This window comes from Salvia miltiorrhiza, chromosome 4 (genome assembly GCF_028751815.1).
Source record: "Salvia miltiorrhiza cultivar Shanhuang (shh) chromosome 4, IMPLAD_Smil_shh, whole genome shotgun sequence".
Lineage (NCBI taxonomy): Eukaryota > Viridiplantae > Streptophyta > Magnoliopsida > Lamiales > Lamiaceae > Salvia > Salvia miltiorrhiza.
In genome coordinates this window covers 5038502-5058119 of record NC_080390.1, presented here as the reverse complement: position 1 = coordinate 5058119, position 19618 = coordinate 5038502, and the positions used below count along the sequence as shown (strand labels likewise).

Sequence of the window (19618 nt, the reverse complement as noted above, 5' to 3'; positions counted from 1 at the left end):
CAACTTTTAAAATCTCCTACAGCACAACAGAAGCCTGTCATTGCAACTCTACGAGACTCTTTAACGAGACAAGTGAAGCATTGGGAGGATCGCGGGCAAATCCCGCTAAGAAGCGAGAAATAGAGGACAACTCAAAGAAGTTAGGCGCCCCCTATTTGCAAAGCTTAATAGTGGAGACATATCTAAAAATGCTGCAGAGAAGCTCGTACAGCTTTGTCAAGCATTGGACAATGGTGATTTTGGCACTGCCCTTCAGATCCAGGTACAGGAGAAATAGAGCTATTTCGTTATTTTTTTAATTCTTGATTTATGTTTCTCCTTTTCGATTGATAGCTTTGCATGTGAAGATGTGATATAGGTTCTCCTCACAACAAGTGATTGGGATGAATGCAACTTCTGGTTAGCGACACTGAAAAGAATGATCAAGACCAGACAGAACTTCCGATAAATTATTCGGGTCGTGAGTACTTGTGATGTAGCATCAAATTGTAGTGTTGATTCATGTTCAAGTGAGAGCTCTGTACACAAGAATTTATATGGTGGGATAGCATGCAGGTTCTTGTTTCACTCTTTGGGACAACATGACATCTTTTTGCTTCAATTTCATTGGATTCTTTGATAACAACTCCAACATTAGATGGTTTTAGACCGAGAGTTTCAATTTTTTTTTTCTTTTTTTCTTTTTTGGCAATTATGATCCACATATATATGTAGTGTTGAGATGTAGATACTCTTTTATTTAACTAAGCACAGCGCACTGTTGTAATTTTGTTAAAGGTTTGGCTATGGAAACTACCTATATATTTTGATGAGCTCTTTGGGTTCTACTTACTTGGTTTTTGGATTATTCAAAAAAGTTATCATCTTTCTTGATCGTCTGTTCCTTTAATTTGGAGTTTTTTATGTGCAGATAGAAGTTGATTTTAGTAAATAATTAACACGCCTTTAAAACTATTAAGATGAATTTTGCTGACGATGAATCGGTTCATGTCACAATGGGACGTTCTATTGTTTTTTTTAATAACTAAATTTGATAGTAGATAATATTCTCCCCGTCCCATTTATAACGTCCCATAAAAATTACTACAATACACAAATTAAAGAAATTTAAATAAACTAAATGCGAAGAGAGAGTGAATGAAAAATCAGCTTTAATTTATTTCAAAAAGGAAAACGACTCAACTTCGTTGAAACGATCTGAAAAAGAATACGACTCAACTTCGTTGAGAAGGAATGAGTACTAGTTTGAGTATTGGGATTCTGAGAAGTTATTTACTTTGGTGGATGAGGTTAGATATAGACAAAAATGGAAATCTAATGTAGCAATGTTCAGTTTCGTGATATTGAAAGGGTGAACATTTTTACCACGACAAAAAGGAAGAAAGGGTGAAGAATTTGATTGATCTGATTTGGAGTGATTATATGTATCCCACCAAAAGGTGATATATAATAATATCAATCACTTTAATTCTTAGTAAGATTCCCTGCGGCTTTGGCTCCTATATGCACATGTCCAAACAGTATCGCTTCACGAGCATAAAAGGGAAAATATACTTATATTGTTGTACAAACTTTCAAAATATTTTTGATGTCAAAAAAAAAAACTTTCAAAATATTTTCACACAATGTAATAGAAATGCCTCGAATCATAATTTTCAAGATCGAAAATCAACGTATTACGCTGCTGGCTGGTGCAGGTTTACATGGGTAATAATGAAATTAAAATATTACTTCATTTCTTTCATTGCGGCTGGAAAAAATAAGAGAGAAAGAAGACTGCTTCAAGCTTTGTGGGTTGGAACAGTGTGGTTGCTCTGGGAAAGCAGGAATGGTAGTCGTTTTCAGGACAAGGCTTGGGATATTGATAGACTTGTATTACAGATTAAGGGGAGACTTTGGAGTTGGAACGAGGCCTACAAAATAGTGGAGTTAGGAATTTCTTTTACTTCTTGGTGTTCCAAAGACTTCAAACTTGTTTTATTGTTTTGATTGGCATTCCTGATGCCTTGATCCATTTTCTTTCAATAAAATTTTTACTTTACTGATCAAAAAAAAACTATATTGTAGTACTATCTTAACATTTGCAAAGTGTTAAAAAAATGTATCAACTTATTATCTGTCTCAAAAACTCGAAGTGTTATGTTGAAGGCACATGTTAGAGTGGTGGGGTTATTCCTAAATTTTCTTGAAGTTGTTTCTAATTTTATAAATACTAATGTTTCTCTGAGGAGGCAATAACTTTTTCCAAATTTTAGACTAAGTGATAACTTTTTCAATTATCATATTACCTGTTAACTCAAAAAGATTATTTTATCAGTCCACGGAAAATTTATCACAATTTTATTTTTGATTTGTCCATGAAAAATTATCACGTTCGTTTATAATAATAAGATCCACATAACTCATTATCTTATTAACCTTCAACTACTTTGTTGCCCGTCGAAATTTGATGAGAATTAATTATTATATATAAATTTTATTAATAATTTTAAGTATAAATTTGATAATTATACAATTTGCAGATTATGAACTTTGTTTATATATTTGTATTCGTTTTAAACTCAATTAAAAATAATTTTATTATTCATTCTCATTCTAAATTCATAATAGTAATATCCGCTAATTACCCGAATATGCTTAAATTTATTAAATATTTAAACAATCAATATAAATTGTTACGATAATTAGTTATCTATCTCAATAAAGTATAACATTTCAAAATAAACATTAACAATAAAAAATAAAAGTTTAATAAATAGAGAATATTTCACGTATGTAGATAATCTTTTATAGATTCTACAATTAGTGAAGTCTTCCGCAAAAAAATAAATGTGGATTCCTGAACATCTATATGTGTGTGTTTTTACTATCAGTTATCGTCAAAACACATATAGTAATATTCACTAATTTTTCTCAAACTCGTTTAAGTCTGTAAATATCCAAAAGTGATCGGTACCTTTCTCTACTCAACACACTGTCAACTAAACATTTTTCTTAAAACTCGTGTCATCCAACTTCAAAAATTAGGAAATTATACAATTTACGAAGCATGTTTAGAATTTATATACTCGTACTCATCTCATATCTAATTAAAAAATAATTTATTGCTTGTCGGATTCCCAAAATCGTGTAGTGATTGATACCCGCTTACTACCTGAAGTCGTTTAAATTTATAAATATTTAAATAATGAAATATAAATTGTTACAATAATTGATTATTCATCTCAATAAAATTTTGACATTGCAAAGTAAATATTAATAAATTGTTTAAATAACACAAAAAACTAAAACGAATAAATACGCTCTTTGTCATCTTTTAGAAACCCATTGTGTAGCATGCTTTCTTATAATTGTCTTTCATGTTGTCGTTCACCTTTCTAAAATCATTTTAACACGTTGTGCCTCTGACGTGATTCAATAACATTTTAAGTTGATACATTTTCTTATGGGTTAATGGCATGTAAATTACAAACTATTTTCAAATTCTGGTATAAATTCTGAACTTAAAAGGGTATCATGTAAATAGCTGAACTATTAATTTAATCTAATTTTGTAACTCCGGTCATTTGCCGATTGAAAATTAGTGACGTGGATGACTGGAAATCCTACCTGGATTCACCGGACAAACATTTAAACACAGTCGTTTAAATTACTGTCTATACGTCGTCGTTTGGGCTGAAGACTGAATTTTTTATAAATTAGAACCTTAAAACCTAATTCCACATTTCCACACTTGTTGCCCTAAATTAATTCGACGCAACCATGAGCAAATGGTGGAATAGCGAGACCGGAGAATCCTTTTCGAGCTCAAGCTCGTCTGAGTTGGGGTTCAACTCACCATACAATTCGCGTTCGGGTAGCTCCGCTGGGCTGCCCAAACTATGCAAACACGGCATTGCGTCGTTGAGAACTTCTCACACCCCTCTCAACCCTATGCGGCGATTCTACTGCTGCAGCCGTCGAGGGGTTAGTTGAAGTTAACTCTGTATTTAATTCCTTTCATATAATGATGTAAGTAAATGTTTCGATTTTGTTTTTGTGAATGTAGTCTGCCGAAGATTGTGGGTTATGGGAGTGAGTTGATCCAGAATTGAATGACCACTACAAAGAGTGCATATCCAAACTTCGGAATGATATGGCTAGAGCTGAGGAGTTGCGGGATCAAGCGACAATGGCGGCTACTTTGAGCAGTCAAAGGTTCGAATCAAGATTGGCTGTAATGAATTCAGCTGTCGTTGAGCTTGATCTACTAAAGGCAAGGAATGAGACACTGGAAGGAATTGTACGTGGTCTGTTGTTCAAGATTCGGACAACCAAATGGGTTCTTTGCGTTGTGGCCTTGTTGTTTGCTTTGTTGTGGGTTCTGAAGTAAGGTAGTTCAGTTGGTGTAGGTTTTAGTTAGATAGATAGATTGAAGAGAATTATGTTCTCTTCCTTTTGCAATATATAGACCTATCTATATTCTGTACTTGGTTGGTAATGAAGACATATAATGTCTTCCTTTTGGTTTGTTAATGTAAGTAAGTAATGTATCTATTTCATGTTTAGTAATGAGTAATTCATTTTTAGCTGTAAACCTATTTGTATTGACATACATTCAGAACCAATTCCAACTAGTTTATACAAGCAAGGAAAGAATAAGAATGAAGAACTCAGAATATAAATCTGGAATAGTTATCATATCATAGCATATTGTTTGATACACTGCCATACACCAAAATATACATTAAATAGTAGCCAAATTATCCCTAAAATATCTTCAAAAGAGCTCAACATCAATGAGCAAAGCACAAATGCTGACAAGTATTTTCAGTTTACAAAAAAGAGATTACAAAAAGGTAACAGCTTCTTTTCAATTAATCTTCAAAGGTCTTGTGTTGTAGGTCCTCCATCATCCCTACTCTCATGTGTAGGGATTTCATTGGTGCTTGGCTGATCCTTCTGGGAAGATGATACACCTTCATCAACTCTTCTTGGTTTTTTGTATTTGTGCAGTTGGGTTACCTTCTTGCTTGTACTAGAACCCTACATGAAAGTTGAATGATTTTGAGCCAACAGAAAGACATACATGTTTGCACTTGCTAACAGAAAGACATACATGATAGAATGAGTTTCCTGTTTCTTCATTGATGTAGACACCAATCCCCTTGAGGGCAGCCCCTCGTCCCTTGTAATGGCTTGACTTCCTCTTGGACCGGCTTTCATTGCCTTTTTTGTTGCTTTCATTGCCTTTTTTGTTGCTTGACTTCGCTTTGTTTCCAGTCGATTGTGTTGAAACAGGTGCGTTGTTAGTGTTTGGTCCCCCTGCCCTTTGTTTGGATGGCCTACCTCTCCTCCTCTAAGACATATGCAAATGAAGATTCATATTCAATCATGTAACTGGAAAGCCATTAACTATTTACCTTTTCTCCTTGTGGGATTATGACTGCCTCATTCTTGCATAGACGTTTGTTGTGGCCATGTTGTTTGCAGTTACTGCAAGTCATCATCACTCCATGCTTGGTCATTCGGCCATCCTTCTCTTCTGGTGCTCGCACTCTCTTTTTCTTTGGTCTGCCCGGCATCTTTGTTTTAGGGGGTGGTTTGACAATAGGACCTTCAACTTGGGGCCACATCTTCGGCCCATGAGTTGGTCTTATACCATGCTCGTAACCAGACAAATACTTTTGCACGGTGAAACACTCAGACATAAAATTGATTGGGTCAAGCTCCATGTATTTTATAGCGGCCAATGCATGCTTACAAGGGATCCCTGTGAGATCCCACTCTCTACAAGAACACTTGTTCTCCCCACTTGTTCCAGTTTTTACATGAACAATAAATGTGTCACCTTCATATTGCACTTGAAATGAATCATGCAAGGCAGGAAGTGCAATGCAATAAGCACTTGACATGCCATTTTTCTCCAGCAATTTAGCTATGTTCGGTGTCAACCTACCCTTCACAGAACTCATGTTTTTAAATTTTTCTACCTGCCTCACCATTAACGAAGACCTTATCTCTTCTAACATGTGAATAACATGCTTACCCCTAGCATTTAATATGTAACCATTGAAGCACTCACTAATGTTATTATCTACACTATCACTCTTGGGGTGTGTTGAGATGAAGGCCTTATAGAATTTGGAAGTATCGCGTGCCATGAAATCCTCGAAGGCTGGTGGTGATTCATCCATCAGGTCTTGGACCGCAAGTTTGAATTCGGCTTCGAATGTGGCATAAACTGCTCGAAAGAAAAGGTTTTTAAGGGTTTGGCCCTTGTGAACCTTCTTCCAATTCATATATATGTGACGAGCACAGTTTCTATGCTCAGCCTCCGGTGCTAAAGCTGCAACCGCATTTTGTAGTCCCTGCAAAATAAAAGTACACACTTAAGGTTCTTACAGCGATATCATGATTTGATTAAAAGTACTGAAGTATAGTAGTGTTTCGAGTTTCGTTACCTTTTGTTGATCACTAATGAAGGTCCATCCAGTGCCATCACCCATTTGGAGTTCTTCACATAATATTTGCAAAAACCAATTCCAACACGTTTCATTTTCAGACTCAACAACAGCCCAAGCTATTGGAAACATGCCATTATTCCCATCTTTCCCTGTGGCACAGAGAAGATGCCCTCCCAAATACGTTTTCAGAAAACACCCATCAATCCCAATTACAGGCCTGCAACTGGCCTTAAAACCTACTCTCAAAGGACTCAATCCCATGTAAAAGGCTTTAAAAACATTATCTGATTGTAGAAGAATCTCGTATCTGCCATCTGGATCCACTCTCCTCAACTCAGCCACATAATTGTTGATCATTTCATAATGTTGGTCAACTGAACCTCTAACCATCTCCTGAGCCATTCTCCTAGCTTTGTAAAGTCTATCCTTTGGTACCCTCACTTTAAACCTCTCCAGAATGTCTGCACTCAAATCCTTAACCGAAAGGTTATATCTAACCCTATATACGTTCAGGTATCTTTTAGCTATCCACTGAGAAGTCAAGAGTTTATTACTCATTGCCTTAGCACAAGTATGCTCCCGAACACAAGATCTAATCATGAACGTACCCATTGTCTGGACAGAACTACCATACAACTGCCAAGGGCATTGCTGATCACTACATTTAGCAAACAATTTTTTCTTAGTCACGGACTTAAAATGGATATATCGACCATTTTCAATTGCCCATGTAGTCAAGGCAGCCCTACACTGAAAAGCATCTTGAAAATACATGCCAAGCACAGGCTGCATTTTGCTATGGTCACATCTAGGGTCATAAACCACTTTCTTTTTCCTCAGCCTTTGTTCAAAGTCAGAATCAGTGTCATCAGAGACATATTCTTTCTCATCATCTTCATAATCAGAATGGTGTGCATGTTCTACATCGGCTTCGAAGCCACCATTTTCATTCATCAATTTAAAAACACAATCAACAGTTTTAAGTTTCTTTCGCATTTGAATGTTCTCTTCATCAGAAATATAATCTAGGTCCCCTAAGCTAACATCAGATAACTCACTGTCACTAGGTATATAATCTTCTTCTTCACTATCACTACCACTGTCAAAAAATTCCCCGTTGATATAATCTTCAATCTCAGAAAACGTTGCATTTTCCAGAGGCCCCCATTCTCCATCATCGTTTGAACCCCAATCAGTGGCTACCACTGTCTCTTCTAAACCCTCCCCTTCACCCTCAGAACCATTCCCACCCGCAATGGACCCTTCTTTCAAATCCTTACCACTCCCTTTAGGCTCAACCTGTACTTGAGGCGTTCTATCCTCACAAACTTTACCTCCCTCTTGTTTATCTGAAACAAATTTACCATCCTCTACACAAACAGTAATGATTCCATGTCCACCCATACATGTCAACATTTCCATAACACCACTATCATTTGTTATTAACTTATGTGTTTGAGTTGTTGGTATTCTATAATATATCCCACCTCAAGCCACATAACCCAATTCTTTGACATAATCAACAAGATCAAAGTACCCAAACCTATCACGATCTAACCCAATCTTTCGGTGAAACACCCCACCTATATAATGTTGTTTAGATTCTAAGTTAATGAACTTACCACCATGGCAAATATGCAAACCAAACCCATCGTCACTGCACAATTAAAATACGCAAAAATTTAACAAAATTACACACCAGTACGAAATACAAAACCCTAAAAACCGTTAACAGACAATAACTACCAAAATTTCAGTTGGGGTAATCAATGTACATCAGTCTAACCCTAAGTCTCACAAAAATCGACAAAGTACAGTTTCGAAAACAAAGATACAAAGGAATAATCAAAGTTAGGGCAAAACATAATAAATGGCGCACTCACTTACCTTTTCACCATTTTTCTACTGCTTGGGACCACAAATCGACAGAACCCCACGTTCTCGCTTCGAAACAAGGGTTAAGAACTGGGACCGTGTGTCGCCTGTGAAATACGACAAAATTGACGACTGAAAGTGAGGATAAAAAGGATAGAGGCTGGGAATCGCTGGCAAAAGTGAGAGTATTGATTAAAGTGAAGTGAAGATGAAAAATATTGCAAAGGAATGAAAATGAAGGAAAAGGCGGGACTTTTCGGTTCATCAACAGTCTCTAGGACTGAACGACGCCGTATCAGTGATGTGGCATCCAGGCGGAAGCCACATCGTCACATCCGACTTCCAACTCAACATAAATAAGTCATGTGTGCAAATTACCCAAAATATCCCTGCCGGAAATTGACCGGAGTTACAAAATTAGATTAAATTAATAGTTCAGCTATTTACATGATACCCTTTTAAGTTCAGAATTTATACCAGAATTTGAAAATAGTTTGGTAATTTACATGCCATTAACCCTTTTCTTATTTGACGAAGGAACATGAAAGATGCTTTTTATGGCAAAACCTAAAGTATATAAAATCATGTTATCAAATACTCTCATTACTTATAAATACTCAATTACGTGGACAATTAATTGATAAAGCTATGTAATTTAGTGTTAAGAAAATTGAAAATAAAATTATGGTATACAAAATTTTAATTTAAATGATTAAGAGGAGATAAATTTTGCTTCGTCCATTTAACTACGCTAATTTAAATTTGATCTATTTATACTAACTTTTTTCGAAATTCATTAAATTTTTATTTATTTAGCAAACTTGCTAGTCAAATAAATATTAGCCAAATTAAAATTTTCAACAAAAAGTATAACTATTTTTTTGACCAACTAATTCATTAGTCAAATTTAATTGTTGGTGATTTTACTGATTCTAATAAATACATGACTACAATTGGTGAAGTTTGTTAAAATTTCGATGTGGGATTTAAGATAAATAAATTGATTAAAAAGTCAAAGCCATTAGAATTTAGAAAAGGTTCCCAATATTTACTCGTGCAAGATCTATGAAATATTAATATAATAATTTTTAGATATGAAAATTGATTAAAAATTTAGAAAAAAATAAGAATGAATGAGCATTGAGAAAAATTAAAATGGAGTGATTATATGACGTCACGTAGAATATGATTTATTTTGCTATTATATATACATATATATATATATATATATATATATATATATATATATATATATAGGAAGTGGTTCAATTGAGAAGCTCAAATGTGTTGAGAAGTTGAGAAGCAATTTAATAGATGAACATGTCAGTACATTTTGATGAACATGCCAATTAGACCCCAGATCAATAAATTCTTTGAACATACCAAATATAACTGACGAACATACGAATCTATTTAATTTGTTAAAAAATGAGCCACCGTCAAGGATCGAACCCCAAATCAAGCTCGCGTTCATAAAAACTAATTGACATGTTCATCTATTGGATTGCTTTTCAACTTCTCAACACATTTGAGCTTCTCAATAAAACCTAACCCTATATATATATATATATATATATATATATATATAGATTTCTCATTTATAATGGAACTCTTACACCATTCACAACACTATTAATTATTTTATTAAAACTCGTGTCGTTCAGCGTATTATAATTTTGTCATATTAACTACGCCTTGATTATGACATCCAAAATTTGGAAAAAGTTAATAAACATGAAATTGCAATGGAAACTGTATAAAAAGACATTTTTGTCTTCTTTTTATGTGTGTTTAGAATCATGCAATAATGTGACGATTCTTGACTCCAAAGTCATTTGACCTCATTTACATCATGAGGCTAAACTCCTTTATCGCCCCTAAATTATTGCACCCATTTTCCCTTTTAACTACTCATTTTCATACTAATATTCAGATCAAGTGCGATATTAGTTTGCTCTTTTTTTTTGGGCCAAGTGCATTTCCTGGCCAAAAAGATAATTACAACCGTGAAATATTGCCTTTGACAAATATATATAATCATACATTTATATATATAGGGAGTGATTCAAATATGTTACTATGTATAGTACCAAATATGAATTAATTTTAATTTTTAGATAGTGAAAATATACAATAGTTTCATCACACTGTCAAAGAAAATTCGTGGTATATAATTCGGATTTCATAAATGCCCAAAATTAATTTGTTAGATTTATTTAATTTTTGGGTTAAATGCATGTAATATCATAATTTTTGGCCAAAATTCATTTTGCTCACGAGATTTTAAAAGTTCAATTTTTATCACAACTTTTGATCTATTTGTTCAATTTTTCCACGATTTTTATACGAGAACTGATGAAAAAAAACAAGAAAAAAGAAAAAAAAACCCTTTAATTTTATACAATAAAATCTGATTTGTCTAAAAATCAGTTCTTATATCATTATGTAATTTTATAGCGGTATAATATACAATCCAATTTGTGTGCGTGTGTTAGCCAAGCAGTTGTGATGCGGCCTTTTAATTTTTTATTTAATATTATAAATTTATCAAAATATATATATATATATATATATATATATATATATATATATATATATATAGAATCCAATTTAGAAGAAAAACAGCCGTTCCCCCACTATCTCGCGCCCCAATTGAGCTGCGAGAAATATGGGAAAAAGTGATTCAAAAAGCAACCTAAATTTGAAAAATCGGCATTTGGTTTTCTTGAATTTAGGAACTCAATGAAAGTATATGTTGACTGCAATTGTTCAATCTTATTATATATTCGAACCATCTAAAAAAAAACATTTTATTTCTTTAGTTCACAATCAGAATTTGATGAGCTTACGGACATGGTATTTGTACTTGAAAGTATTTGTTTAAGCTTTGTCTCTCATATTTTTTGAATACGACAATTTTATTGATAAGCCAACATTTTTTAATACACCTACCTGAAATTATAGACATGTCTCTCTAAACTTATTTTGTGTTAGCTTTATTGAGTCCAAACTTATCTTGTTCTTATTTACAAACTCTTCATATTTTCTTGTCTTCTCCAATTCATATCAAGACCTTCAATTGCTCTTGCTTCTACACTCTCTCTTTTATTCAAGTGATTGAAATAATTCTAATTATATATCACTTTCATGATCAAAATCTAATATTATTATTTTACTTTTGATAACCCACGGTTATTTAAGGTGTGAGCACTGATTAATTCCGATCTTGTGCGAGTTACATATATAAAGGAGGTAAATTACACTTGAAAAATTCGATCTATAAAATGTTGGCGATATTAAAACTGTTAATCATATGTAAATGTTTAAAATTTACATAGATTTATTTATTTGTTGGTACGTTAAATTATTGGACCCACGTTTGCATGCTGATGGTATAGAAAATGAGGACAAGTCTTATTCAAAAGTCTCCCATACCGATCAAATATCACAAGTTTGAGCTCATACGGCAAACTACAAAAAAGTGAAAAGGCCGAAAAGAGAAAAGGAAAAAAAAAAATCACTAATTTAATTTATGAATCCCTTCACCCTATGGTCTTAATAATAATCTGATTGGTTCAAAATGCCCTTTTTAATCCAATATGAAGGCATTCGGTGGCTGGGATTAAATTGGTTCGAGAGTATTCGAGATTGAATTGGTCCGATATTAATTTTGTCATAAGAAGTAATAAGTCCCGATTCATAAGCCAAGAATATTTCTACGTGTCATTGTCTCGATCGAAATTGAATACCAGACATTCACCCAACCAAACAAAATATTAGTATAAGATTAATCTAGTATAATCATATCTAATAGGGTAAATATCACTTTAAACCTCAAACTATTTTCGCACTATCAATTATATCTTGAACTATCAAAAATGATTTTTTAAACCTTGAACTATCAATTTTATATCAATTGTACCCTTCATCCATTTTTCACTCATTGAATTTTTAATTAGTAAAACATATAATCACGTCGTTTTATAGTACAATGTAGGTAAAAAAAAAAGAATAATTTTAAATATACAGTGGCATTCAGCGAGCCACATCAAATTTTTTGTGCCAAAAAAATAGACGAATGGTACAATTTACAAAATTAATAGTTCAAGATTTAATAGTGCGAAGTTTAAAGTAATATTTATTTACTCTATCTAATACTTCAAACAGAACATTATATAATAAGTAAATTTAAGATGTTAACTCGCGAATATATAATAAGTAGACAGACTATTTTCAAGAATAGTATATCATAGTCACATGTTAGGTTATTTAAACACTATTATATCACGAGGGATTTACGAGTGACATGTGATCATTCCTGAATTTGCAATTCAATTTATTAGTAGCAAAACTACTTACTTTTTCCTTAATGAAATACAAGATGAGACGCAACAAGAAACATATAGAAAAGGGAATAAAACGAAAAAGAACTCAAAAGTGAACTTCCTTTCAAAGGCAGCAACATTCCCAACTTTCTAAGTTATTCCATTTCTACCTCAATACCACACCTATTAATCTAACAAAATAGAAATTACATTACATATATATTGATTGTCTCAATGTTTTTAATGTCCTAACGTTCAATAACTAATTAACAAATTCATCCCAACTTTTTAACATTTTGTATATATAATCTCAAATGTGAATTTTTCGGCACTGAAAATTCCACATTGCGCGTCGGATTGACTTGGAAACATGTTTGTAATATTAAAAATTACATGGAATGATTTCAAGGGTTGAAAATGATTTATATTTTTTTTATTTTAATCCAATCATATATATATATATATATATAGGGTTAGCTTATATTGAGATTTTAAATATTTTGAGATTTTGAGATAAATGAACATATCAATAAATTCTTTGAACATAACCAATATAACTGATGAACATATGAATCTATTTAATTTATTTAAAAAACACGCCACTTGTAGGGATTGAACCCTAGACCAACACGCGTTCATAAAAATTAATTGACAAGTTCATCAAAATGTACTTATATGTTCATTTATCTCAAAATCTCAAAATATATATAAATCTCAATTGAACCAATTCCTATATATATATATATATATATATATATATATATATATGTCTACAAATATTACTCTCTCAGCTCTTAGTATCCATTTGAGAGTGATACAGATTTTAATAAAGTGGTTGAATGTGTTGTAAGTGGAATAAGTTTTCCATAAAAATAATTACAGTAGAGTAAAGGTCCCATATATTTTTACTAAAAATAGAAATGAATATTAAAATGTGGAACGGTCAAAAAAAGAAAATTGAATACTTAAAAATTGGGATGAATGAGTAATTTTTTTAAACATATAATTGTTCTTCCTTTAAAAACATTCCTCTCTTTTAGCGATAAGTTTCAAGAAATACTCATGTGAATGTGTTCTAGGTGGAAAAAGTGAAAAAAAAAAAAAAAAAAGGAATTTGGAGTGAAGTAATGTCAAAAGTAAAAAATGGATATTTTTGTGAGATATATTAAAATAATAAAAAGTGTTACTAAAATGGTAAAAGATGGAATGTTTTTGGGGGAGTATTAAATAGAGTGGAGTGGAGTTTAAAAGACAAGAAAAGAAATGCATTAATTGGAAGATGTGTGCAGCAATAATAACCAAATCTTACAACCCAGAGTCAGCTTAGCTGCCAAACCAAATATCGGATTCCATTCTCGTCTCTCTCTTTCTCTCTCTAAATCCATATTCATCACATGCAACAGCAACAGACGCCCATTCATCACCATTAGCGAGCATGGGCTACCTCTCCTGCAAAACGGAATCATCCATCTCCACAGCCGATTCCCACCCCATCAAAATCCAAGAATTCAACTACAAAGACCTCCAATTAGCCACCGGCAACTTCTCCGACGCCAAGCTCCTCGGCCGAGGCAGCCACGGCCTCGTCTACAAAGCCGTCCTCCGCGGCGGCCGCCTCGTCGCCGTCAAGAAACCTTCCGCGCCACCCCTCTCCCACAACAATCCTAACGAAGTCGACAACGAAATCGACATCCTCTCCAGCCTCCACAGCCCCAGCCTCGTCAACCTCCTCGGCTTCTCCTACAATGGCGCCGCCGCCCACGGCCGCCTCCTCGTCGTCGAATTCATGAGCAACGGCACTCTCTACGACGTCCTGCACACCAATCCCCGCCCCCCGAATTGGGGGCGCCGCCTCAGATTGGCTCTGCAGACCGCCAGAGCCGTCGAAACCCTCCATTCCTCCGCGCCGCCGGTGATCCACCGCGACATCAAATCCGCCAACGTCCTGATCGATCGGAATCTCAACGCTAGGTTAGGCGATTTCGGCCTCGCCTTGAGGTGCGTCGACGATTACAGGCTGCGATCGACGCCGCCGGCGGGGACGATGGGGTATTTGGATCCCTGCTACGTCACGCCGGACAACGTGAGCACGAAAACCGACGTCTTCAGCTTCGGAATTCTGCTCCTGGAGATCATCAGCGGCAGGAAGGCTCTGGATATGGGGAATTCCCCGCCGTCGGTGGTGGATTGGGCGATTCCGTTGATAAGGAGGGGGAAATTTTTCGCCGTGTACGATCCTAGGGTTCCGCCGCCCAAGGATGCGACGGTGAGGAAGATGCTGGCGGTGGTGGCCGCCAAATGCGTGAGGTCGTGTAGAGAGAGAAGGCCGTCGATGAAGGAGGTAGCGACGTGTTTGGCGGAGCTGAGCAAGCTGCTTCCTCTGTATTCGTGGAATGGCTTGCCCAATCCTTGCATGATGGCGGAGGATGTCGGACTCGTTGGAACGCCATTGAAGAATCACCTCGATTTGGGGGTTCGAAGCAATTTGATGGAGTTGATGGCTACCCCTAATGATGATGCTGGATTGAGACCTAGGGCTAAAAGGGTGCCCAATTTGAGATTTTGATTTTAGGGAAATTGGTTGAAGATGGTAAAGATAAGAGTGCAGAGCTCAAAAATGTGAGCTTTTCTTTGTAGATTAATTGTTTCTAATGTTGAATTGTATTCTAATTATTATTTGCGTTGTTAATTAATTGTTTAAAGTGAATGGCAAAAATTACATTTGTTTCAATTTCAATATGGCTCCTTGTTGTATTAGGAATTTGAAAGGGCATTTAAAAGAGTACTCCCTCCCTCAGGGTGAGACTCTTTCTATTTTCACTTTTTTATTTACATATAAAATACATTTTTTTTTTTAATTCTAGTGCCCAGAAAAAAGTCTCACTTATAGTGGAACGGAGGAAGTATTTCATAATATGAAAAAAAAAATACAAAAAAAAAATTGTCGACTCATTGCATGTACTACTCCTTCCTTTATGGTCCAAATGGAATCGAAAGAGTTCATAGCTCGTCGTTACCGTATTACGTCGGGAGGCAATGCTAAGTCAGAGATTCTCTCATTACAATTTTTGAATATCAACTATAATAGGAGAATAGTTATTTATAAGTAATTAATTAGTTAATCCCTAAAACTTAAACCTATAAGAAATATGTTTGGGCTCGATTTTTATTATTTTTCGAATACCTAATATAATAAGAAAACAATCATTTATAAGTAATCTGATTGGACCCAAAAACGAACTGAAGGGACAGCTCAAAAATTTGAAAATTGGATTCGCAGGCCAATGAGTAATGCTGCCTTCGATTTGAAGGACTAGATATAATTAGATTATACTCCCTCCGTCTCATAAAAATATGAACGTTTTTTTATTTTGGGGTGTCTCACAAAAACATGAACTTTTCCATTTTAGTACATCATGACCCACCACTACTTTTCCTTAATTAATTCATTACTCTCACAACACCTTTTAAAGTGGGACCCATTTTCCACTTACTTTAACTCTCAACTAACATTTGTTAAAACCCGTGCATTTCTCTTTGTTCATGTTTTTGTGAGACGGAGGGAGTATCATTTTGAGACCTCGAGTGTGCACTTTTCTTTTTTAGACCTTACTTCACTAATAAAAGTGGGTCATTCTTCCACTAATAATACACTCACATAACATTTATTAAAATATGTGTCATCAACAATTATACATACTCTTACGGACGTATGCAATATTAATCTTATGATATCTTGTTCGATTGGATGGATACGATCCGATATTCAATTTCATGATAATGCCACGTAAAAATAGTCTTGGATTATGAATCTCGACTTATTCCTTATAATAAAATTAATCTTAGATCAATTTAATCTCGCCAACCGACTCCATGCCCCACTAATATAATGTGACGGATGAAACTGATTGTTAACTTCAATATTTCCAAGTCATCCCCTTAAACAAAATATAATTCCAAGTCATTTAATAGGATTTCTATGTTTGTGCGGTTATAGTATGTTCCTCCAATAGTAGAGGCATGTGTAGAATGATGCAAATGTTAACTGTGATTTACAATTTAAATGGAGGGAGGCAAAAAAAGAATAACTAGTGTTAGTATTATTTATTTGGAGTAACATATCATATTCATATCTCAACAAGACACTTACCATGGCTCCGAGTCTTTGTGCGATGAGCTTTGGGAGGCTTTTGCTCATGCGCGGAATTTTATTGTTTTGGATTTTTTTCACGCTAGACGTGAGACTAATCGAGCTGCTCACGAGCTTGCTCGTTTTTCATTGTCTTCTTCTGATGATGTTGTTTGGAAGACCGATTTTCCTAATTGGCTTCTTGACATTGTTGATTCCGATTTGAATTAATATATGACTCGTCTTTACCTTCAAAAAAAATATTCATATCTCACCAATATTGTGTTTTCTGACTTTTGAATAGTAGACAAAGACATGAGACAGATAGAAAGACAATGAATTACTTAACTCATTAGAGAAATGATGAGAGTGGAAATGGAGTATTTGTTAAATATTTGGATGTTTGTGTTGTGTAGTGGAATCACCTCATTCTACACTTCAAATTAACACATGACATGAAGTAGGTCAACTCATTGTCTTATTTGCCAACTCCTTCTTCAGTTTCATTACATGAATGGGAATAACTTGGATATTGTCTTTTTATTTTTTCTTTTTTTTAAGAGGAAAAATAACTTAGATTTTTTTTGAATTTATAGATTCAAACACACACACACACACACACACACAAAACTCAATGGAGGATTCTCGTCGAAACTCAATTTGCACCAATCTTCTAGTAAAATATAGTAGTACTACGTTTTTGTAAGTGGGGGAACTCCACATTTGTCTTTTAATACAAATCGAAGGGAATAACACATTTTTATTTTTATTTTTTTAGTATTGTACATGTGTGTCTCATCTTGTTTCACGTTTAATTTTATTATTTTATAATTATTTGTTATAAATTTTAAAAAATATTACATAATGAACTCTAATTAATATATTTATCACTAAAGATTGAAATTTTAAAAAATTATGTACTCAAATAATTCATTATTAATTCAAATAAATATAAAGTAATAATTATAAATTCTAATTGGATGAGTGAATCTAGTTAATGATCTTAAAATTATACTAAAATATAGTAATAATTTAAAAATAAAAATAAAATTTAAAACTATTACTATAAAAAATTAAAAAGTGGGATGTGGTGGGCTTACCATAGGTTGTGGGAGATAATTAGCTCATTGAATCGAAGCGTGCAAATTCGAATTTAATTTCCTAAATGCACAATAAGTTACTAAAAACATAGTAGTAATTAGCATCAGTGTTTTTATTTTATTTTATTTTATTCCTTGAACCTCCAAAATTTTCAAAACAGCAGTGTGTCTTTTAGTAGAAAGCTGTATGCAAGAAAATTAGATTCCGATCCTTTTCATGTTTAGAGGTCAAACAAAAACGTAAGTATCCCTTTTACTTTACCACATTTCTTGCAAAAGTAAACAGATCCCAAATCCAACTTTTGACCTTCAAAACTGTATGCTTATCTGTTTTAGTCTAATAAATATATGTACATACAAATTAATACTACTATTTTATGAGTAAGTATGGAAAATTTAATGTATAACCGTGATTATCTTAAATACAAACTACACCCGTAAAAATGTAAAGTTGATGCACATCAAATAAATTATTCTTTCATGTGATTTATATCGTAAATCCATGACTTCGTCTGTATAAGCTAAAATACTTATAATATCAACATGATTGATAGATATTAGATGAGTGTATTGGAGTTGAAAAAGTGATTCAATTTATTACATAAAAGAAGAATAAGAAATAAGAAATTAGTAGTGGATAATGTCCAAAAATAACAAATGCACATTCTTATGAAACGTCCCAAAATAAAAATAAGAGCACACTCTTATTGAACGGTGGGCGGATATCATCAATGTCATTGCACCATAATCATGATTAATCGGTTCGCTCATATACGTAATTACTATAATATATATAGGTTATAAACTAATTTCAGATGCACATAAATGCTGATTACCTACTTTTGAACTGATAATTCTAATCACTTTTGTTATAATCTCATTGCAGATATATGTATCATCAATTAAATTGTTCGGTTCAAGCGTGCATATGCGTATCAATATCAAACAATTAGATCATATAATGTGAATTTTCTCACTTGTAACTATATAAATACTACAACAACATCATACACATAATATATTATCCTTCTCGACATCTCGTACGTATACATTTATCACAAGCAAAATGAACTCGTTTTAATAAATTGCACGGTATGGACCACTCACATATTTTAATAAGATATTTGCAAATGTCTTATTAAAGTACTCCCTGCATCCGTGATATCTTTTTCACATTGTGGACGATGCGGGTTTTAAGAAAAGTGGTAGATAGTGTAGTAGATATTGTAGTGAGTGGAGTTTGGGCCCCACCATAAAGGTGAAAATATAAGGTTAATGGAATAAAGTGTTATGTGGACCGTACAACCATAAATAAAAGTGGAAATGATGTCGCGGACAGACCGAAATGGCAAATGTGGAAACGATATCTCGGACGGATGGAGTATTTAATAGACATCTATATAATATATAAACTAGCGAGTGACCCGTCAAAATTCAACGGAAATCTATTACTATTACATAATTTTGTGATGTTTTAAATTAGATATCTTATTATTGACCTACAAAATATTAAGAGATAAACTGTTAGTCTACTACATTTATTTGAATTTTACTTAAATTATATGTATGCGGCTGCAATCAGTTACTGAAAAACATTAAAATAAAATGAATTAAATAATACATCAATTATGACTTCAGCTTTCAAAGTTTGAATACATTCTTAAATTTAAAATTACCTTCTAATTTATCGAAAATTTTATCATACACATGTTAGTTGTTGTGTCATGCGTATGACCATTCTCA

At 33.6% G+C, this 19618-nt stretch overlaps 1 protein-coding gene and 1 long non-coding RNA gene across 2 annotated transcripts; both read left to right on the top strand.

The window, feature by feature from the left end:
- The first annotated feature begins 10 nt into the window (after positions 1 to 10).
- On the top strand, positions 11 to 812 carry LOC131022354 (uncharacterized). Its single transcript, XR_009101238.1, has 2 exons — positions 11 to 262; positions 359 to 812. It is a non-coding gene; the product is annotated as an uncharacterized LOC131022354 (long non-coding RNA).
- Positions 813 to 13779: 12967 nt separating this feature from the next.
- On the top strand, positions 13780 to 15383 carry LOC131022353 (serine/threonine-protein kinase-like protein At3g51990). Its single transcript, XM_057951808.1, has one exon. It carries the CDS (start codon positions 14082 to 14084, stop codon positions 15210 to 15212), a length of 1131 nt encoding a protein of 376 aa, XP_057807791.1. The 5' UTR covers positions 13780 to 14081; the 3' UTR covers positions 15213 to 15383.
- Positions 15384 to 19618: the final 4235 nt, after the last annotated feature.